The 6,804-nt window shown below is 50.1% G+C and overlaps 1 protein-coding gene across 7 annotated transcripts in view; it reads left to right on the forward strand.

The window, feature by feature from the left end:
- DENND2B (DENN domain containing 2B) overlaps window positions 1–4,316 on the forward strand; it is a 318,048-nt gene extending 313,732 nt beyond the window's left edge. For all 7 annotated transcript variants that reach the window (XM_038764635.1, XM_038764634.1, XM_038764636.1 and 4 more), the window contains one exon: window positions 3,652–4,316. In XM_038764635.1, the coding sequence (XP_038620563.1) occupies window positions 3,652–3,686 (35 nt within the window). In that variant the 3' untranslated portion in view covers window positions 3,687–4,316. The remainder of the gene's footprint in view (window positions 1–3,651) is intronic.
- The last annotated feature ends 2,488 nt before the right edge of the window (window positions 4,317–6,804 follow it).

A 6,804-nucleotide genomic window follows, 5' to 3' on the forward strand; every position in this document is an offset into this window, starting at 1 on the left:
ATGCTTGGGAAGTACAAGTTGGCAACATATAAAGACGGTCCCTACCCAACAGCGGGCTCACAGTCTAGAAGGGGGAGACAGACAACAAAACAAAACATATTAACAAAATAAAATAAATAAAATAAATATGTACAAGTAAAATTTCTTGTATCTACCCCAGTGCTTAGTTCAGTGCTGGAAACTCATGAGTGCTTAACAAATAAATACCATTAAAAAAAATCAGAAAGTTCCCCCCACTCTCCCAGTGCTGTTCTAATCCCGGCTCCACCACTTGTCTGCTGTGTGATCTTGGGCAAGCCACTTCTCTGTGCCTCTTTATATGTATATACCTGTATATATGTATATATGTTTGTATGTATTACTCTATTTTATTTGTACATATTTATTCTATTTATTTTATTTTGTTAATATGTTTTGTTTTGTTCTCTGTCTCCCCCCTTCCAGACTGTGAGCCCACTGTTGGGTAGGGACCGTCTCTATATGTTGCCAACTTGTGCTTCCCAAGCGCTTAGTACAGTGCTCTGCACACAGTAAGCGCTCAATAAATACGATTGAATGAATGAATAAATGTACATAATGTACATTTCAGGTAAAATGTACATATTTTACACAAGTGCTCTATCCACTAGGCAACGGTGCTCTTCTGGGGTCTCTGGGAACAGGACAGACAGACAGACAGTCCTCTTCCCTGGGCTGATCTGGAGGCAGCATGAGGCTCTGAGAAGCAGCGTGACTCAGTGGAAGAACCCCAGGCTTGGGAGTCGGAGGTCAAGGGTTCAAATCCCGGCCCCGCCACTCAATAATAATAATCATAATAATAATAATGATGGCATTTATTAAGTGCTTAATATGTGCAAAGCACTGTTCTAAGCGCTGGGGAGGTTACAAGGTGATCAGGTTGTACCACGGGGGGCTCACCGTCTTCATCCCAATAATAAAAATAATAATAATGATGATAGCACTTATTAAGCACTTACTATGTGCAAAGCACTGTTCTAAGTGCTGGGGAGGTTACAAGGTGATCAGGTTGTCCCACGGGGGGCTCACGGTCTTCATCCCCATAATAATAATAATAATAATGATGGCATTTATTAAGCGCTTACTATGTGCAAAGCACTGTTCTAAGCGCTGGGGAGGTTACAAGGTGATCAGGTTGTCCCACGGGGGGCTCACGGTCTTCATCCCCATAATAATAATAATAATAATGATAGCATTTATTAAGCGCTTACTATGTGCAAAGCACTGTTCTAAGCGCTGGGGAGGTTACAAGGTGATCAGGTTGTCCCACGGGGGGCTCACCGTCTTCATCCCCATTTTACCGATGAGGTCACTACTGAGGCCCAGAGAAGTGAAGTGACTTGCCCAAAGTCACACAGCTGGCAAGTGGCGGAGCCGGGATTTGAACCCATGAACTCTGACTCCAAAGCCTGGGCCCTTTCCACTGAGCCACGCTGCAATCTCACTTGTCAGCCGTGTGGCTTTGGGCAAGTCACTTCACTTCTCTGGGCCTCAGTTCCCTCATCCGTAAAATGGGGATGAAGACCGTGAGCCCCCCGTGGGACAACCTGATCACCTTGTATCTATCCCAGCGCTTAGAACAGTGCTTGGCACATAGTAAGTGCTTAAGAAATGCCACCATTATTATCATTATCATTATTACGAGGCCTGAGTCTTCTGGACTGTGAGCCCGCTGTTGGGTAGGGACCGTCTCTATATGTTGCCAACTTGTACTTGGCAACATATAGAGAAGCAGGGTGCCTCAGTTACCTCATCTGTAAAAGGGGGATGAAGACTGTGAGCCCCCCATGGGACAACCTGATCACCTTGTATCCTCCCCAGCGCTTAGAACAGTGCTTTGCACATAGTAAGCGCTTAATAAATGCCATTATTATTATTATTATTATTATGAGGCCTGAGTCTTCTAGACTGTGAGCCCGCTGTTGAGTAGGGACCGTCTCTATATGTTGCCAACTTGTACTTGGCAACATATAGAGAAGCAGCGTGCCTCAGTTACCTCATCTGTAAAATGGGGATGAAGACTGTGAGCCCCCCATGGGACAACCTGATCACCTTGTATCCTCCCCAGCGCTTAGAACAGTGCTTTGCACGTAGTAAGCGCTTAATAAATGCCATTATTATTATTATTATTATTACGAGGCCTGAGTCTTCTAGACTGTGAGCCCGCTGTTGGGTAGGGACCGTCTCTATATGTTGCCAACTTGTACTTGGCAACATATAGAGAAGCAGCGTGCCTCAGTTACCTCATCTGTAAAATGGGGATGAAGACTGTGAGCCCCCCATGGGACAACCTGATCACCTTGTATCCTCCCCAGTGCTTAGAACAGTGCTTTGCACATAGTAAGCGCTTAATAAATGCCATTATTATTATTATTATTATTACGAGGCCTGAGTCTTCTAGACTGTGAGCCCGCTGTTGGGTAGGGACCATCTCTATATGTTGCCAACTTGTACTTGGCAACATATAGAGAAGCAGCGTGCCTCAGTTACCTCATCTGTAAAATGGGGATGAAGACTGTGAGCCCCCAATGGGACAACCTGATCACCTTGTATCCTCCCCAGCGCTTAGAACAGTGCTTGGCACATAGTAAGCGCTTAATAAATGCCATTATTATTATTATTATTATTACGAGGCCTGAGTCTTCTAGACTGTGAGCCCGCTGTTGGGTAGGGACCGTCTCTATATGTTGCCAACTTGTACTTGGCAACATATAGAGAAGCAGGGTGCCTCAGTTACCTCATCTGTAAAATGGGGATGAAGACTGTGAGCCCCCCATGGGACAACCTGATCACCTTGTATCCTCCCCAGTGCTTAGAACAGTGCTTTGCACATAGTAAGCGCTTAATAAATGCCATTATTATTATTATTATTGCTTTCCAAACGCTTAGTCATCATCATCAATCGTATTTATTGAGCGCTTACTATGTGCAGAGCACTGTACTAAGTGCTTGGGAAGTACAAATTGGCAACACATAGAGACAGTCCCTACCCAACAGTGGGCTCACAGTCTAAAAGGGAGAGACAGAGAACAAAACCAAGCATACCAACAAAATAAAATAAATAGGATAGATATGTACAAGTAAAATAAATAAATAAATAGAGTAATAAATATGTACAACCATATATACATATATACAGGTGCTGTGGGGAAGGGAAGGAGGTAAGATGGGGGGATGGAGAGGGGGGCGAGGGGGAGAGGAAGGAAGGGGCTCAGTCTGGGAAGGCCTCCTGGAGGAGGTGAGCTCTCAACAGGGCCTTGAAGGGAGGAAGAGAGCTAGCTTGGCGGAGGGGCAGAGGGATTGGGGGCATTCCAGGCCCGGGGGATGACGTGGGCTGGGGGTCGATGGCGGGACAGGCTTAGTACGGTGCTCTGCACACAGTAAGCGCTCAATAAATGCGATTGAATGAACGAATGAGTCTCCTGGGCAGAGTTGGGTACCGGCTGTCTGCTTGAGGTCACCCCGATGCCCACAGAAAGCTCAGAATTGGGGGGGTCCGAGGGGTGGGCGGGGAACTCTGCGGGGTGTAGGGGGGGACGGAGTCCCATGCCCAGCGGTGCCCTCAGGGAGCTCCTTGAGGGCCGGCAGATCACCCTCACCCCTAACGTCTTCCTCTTTCTCTCTCGGCCGCAGGGAACAAAATGAAGTTTCTTCACAAGAAGAATTGATTCCTTCCCTCCCCAGCCCTAGCAGGGCCACCGCCAGGAGACTATTTATGAGACCGTTCAGGGCCTCTGCCGGATCCCTGGGATGTTTGGGGGCCCGGGGGCTGGGGTGGGCGGGAGGCCCCGACGTGCCCCCGGCCTCGCCAGCCCCGCCGCCGTCACCCGCGCCCCCAAAGCTGCCACTGACCCCGCCAGCCACAGCCAAAGAGCCCCCGCCTCCGACCCCCCCGGCTCGCCGTTTGGACATAATCTGCTGTAAACCCTCCTTAATGGTTCGGTGAGGAGGCAGGAGGACCGTGGGGTGACGTGTGGAGGATCCCCAGAGGACTGGGCGCTCTCCGGCCGGAGGACGGGCCCGCTGAGCCTCGGGGGCCCCGAGGTGGCCTCCACACTGAGTCTGTAGTTTTCTCCCGGACCGTGAAGGCCGCCGAGGCGAGGCCCGGGCCTCCCTCCGGCCCCGGCCCGGGCGGGACGGGACAGTTGGCCCTCGGTGGCCGTCGGCAGCGCCTCGACCACCCCCCGCGCGCCGGCCCGCCGTCTAGGCCTCGTCGCTCCCCGGCTCCGGGGCGAGGATTCGGTACAACGCGCATCATTACTTGCGTCTGGTTGTGTACGGTTCCTAATAAATGGTGTACAGACGTCCGGGCGTGGGCCTCTTGCCGGTTTCCGCCGAGGCCCCGGGGACGGGGACCCCCGGTTCCCCCGGCTGGGCCACCCCACTCTTGCTGGGCCCCTCCGACGATGACGGTAAGGGCCTGCTACGCGTCGAGGACTGCCTGAAGCGCTGGGGTAGGTACAGGCTAACCAGTTGGACGACAATAATAATAATAATAATAATAATAACAATGGCATTTATTAAGCGCTTACTATGTGCAAAGCACTGTTCTAAGCACTGGGGGGATACAAGGTGATGAGGTTGTCCCACGTGGGGCTCACAATCTTCATCCCCATTTTCCAGATGAAGTAACGGAGGCCCAGAGAAGTGAAGTGACTTGCCCAAAATCACACAGCTGACAAGTGGAAGAGTCGGGATTCGAACCCATGACCTCTGACTCCAAAGCCCGAGCTCTTTCCACTGTGGCTCTGCAAATAATGGTATTTGTTAAGCGCTTACTAGGTGCCAAGCACTGCTGTCATCGCTGGGGCAGATACAAGGTCCTCAGGTGGTCCCTCCTGGGGCCCACCGTCTGAATCCCCATGTTGCAGATGCGGTAACTGAGGCACGGAGGAGTTCAAGCGACTTGCCCTAGGTCACACAGCGGACAAGTGGCGGAGCCGGGATTAGAACCCAGGTCCTTCGGACTCCCAGACTGTCTCCGCTGCTCGTTGTGAGAAGCAGCGTGGCTCAGCGGAAAGAGCCCGGGCTTTGGAGTCAGAGGTCATGGGTTCAGATCCCGGCTCCGCCAATTGTCAGCTGGGTGACTTTGGGCAAGTCACTTCACTTCTCTGGGCCTCAGTTCCCTCATCTGTAAAATGGGGATGAAGACTGTGAGCCCCCCGTGGGACAACCTGATCACCTTGTAACCTCCCCAGCGCTTAGAACAGTGCTTTGCACATAGTAAGCGCTTAACAAATACCATCATTATTATTATTATTATTCTCTGGGCCTCAGTTACCCCATCTGTAAAATGGGGATGAAGACTGTGAGCCCCCCGTGGGACAACCTGATCACCTTGTAACCTCCCCAGCGCTTAGAACAGTGCTTTGCACATAGTAAGCGCTTAACAAATACCATCATTATTATTATTATTATTCTCTGGGCCTCAGTTACCCCATCTGTAAAATGGGGATGAAGACTGTGAGCCCCCCGTGGGACAACCTGATCACCTTGTAACCTCCCCAGCGCTTAGAACAGTGCTTTGCACGTAGTAAGCGCTTAATAAATGCCATTATTATTATTGTGCGCAAAGCGCTGTACTAAGTGCTTGGGAGAGTACAATGCAACAGAGTCATCATCAATCGTATTTATTGAGCGCTTACTATGTGCAGAGCACTGTACTAAGCGCTTGAGTCGGCAGACAGGTTCCCTGCCCACAAGGAGCTTAGAGTCCAGAGGGGGATACAGACATTATGTCCACGTTTTTGTCTGTTGCCTGCCTTTATCTGTAATTTATTTTCGCGTCCATCTCCCCCACTGGCTTATAAACTCTTTGAGGGTAGGGATGGTGTCTAGAGAAGCAGCGTGGCTCAGTGGAAAGAGCCCGGGCTTGGGAGTCCGACGTCGTGGGTTCGAATCCTGACTCCGCCACTTGTCAGCTGTGTGACCTTGGGCAAGCCACCTACCTTCAGTGTGGCTAGAGAAGCAGCGTGGCTCAGTGGAAACAGCGTGGGCTTTGGAGTCAGAGGTCATGGGTTCAAATTCTGACTCCACCGCTTGTCAGCTGTGTGACCTTGAGCAAGACACTTAACTTCTCTGTGCCTCAGTTCCCTCATCTGTAAAATGGGGATTAAGTCTGTGAGCCCCATGTGGGACAACCTGATCACCTTGAATCCACCCCGGCGCTTAGAACAGTGCTTTGCAAGTAGTAAGCGCTTAACAAATGCCATCATTATTAAAATGGGGATTAAGACTGTGAGCCCCACGTGGGACAACCTGATTACTTTGTATCTCCCCCAGCGCTTATAACAATGCTTGGCGCCTAGAAAGCGCTTAACAAATATCATCATTATTAAAATAGGGATTAAGCCTGTGAGCCCCACGTGGGACAACCTGATTACTTTGCATCTCCCCCAGCGCTTATAACAGTGCTTGGTGCGTAGTAAGCGCTTAACAAATATCATCATTATTAAAATGGGGATTAAGACTGTGAGCCCCACGTGGGACAACCTGATTACTTTGTATCTCCCCCAGCGCTTATAACAGCGCTTGGTGCGTTGTAAGCGCTTAACAAATACCATCATTATTAAAATGGGGATTAAGACTGTGAGCCCCACGTGGGACAACCTGATTACTTTGTATCTCCCCCGGCGCTTATAACAGCGCTTGGCGTGTAGTAAGCGCTTAACAAATATCATCATTCTTAAAATGGGGATTAAGACTGTGAGCCCCACGTGGGACAACCTGATAACTTTGTATCTCCCTCAGCGCTTATAACAGTGCATGGTGCGTAGTAAGCGCTTA

Source organism: Tachyglossus aculeatus, chromosome 22 (assembly GCF_015852505.1).
Source record: "Tachyglossus aculeatus isolate mTacAcu1 chromosome 22, mTacAcu1.pri, whole genome shotgun sequence".
Lineage (NCBI taxonomy): Eukaryota > Metazoa > Chordata > Mammalia > Monotremata > Tachyglossidae > Tachyglossus > Tachyglossus aculeatus.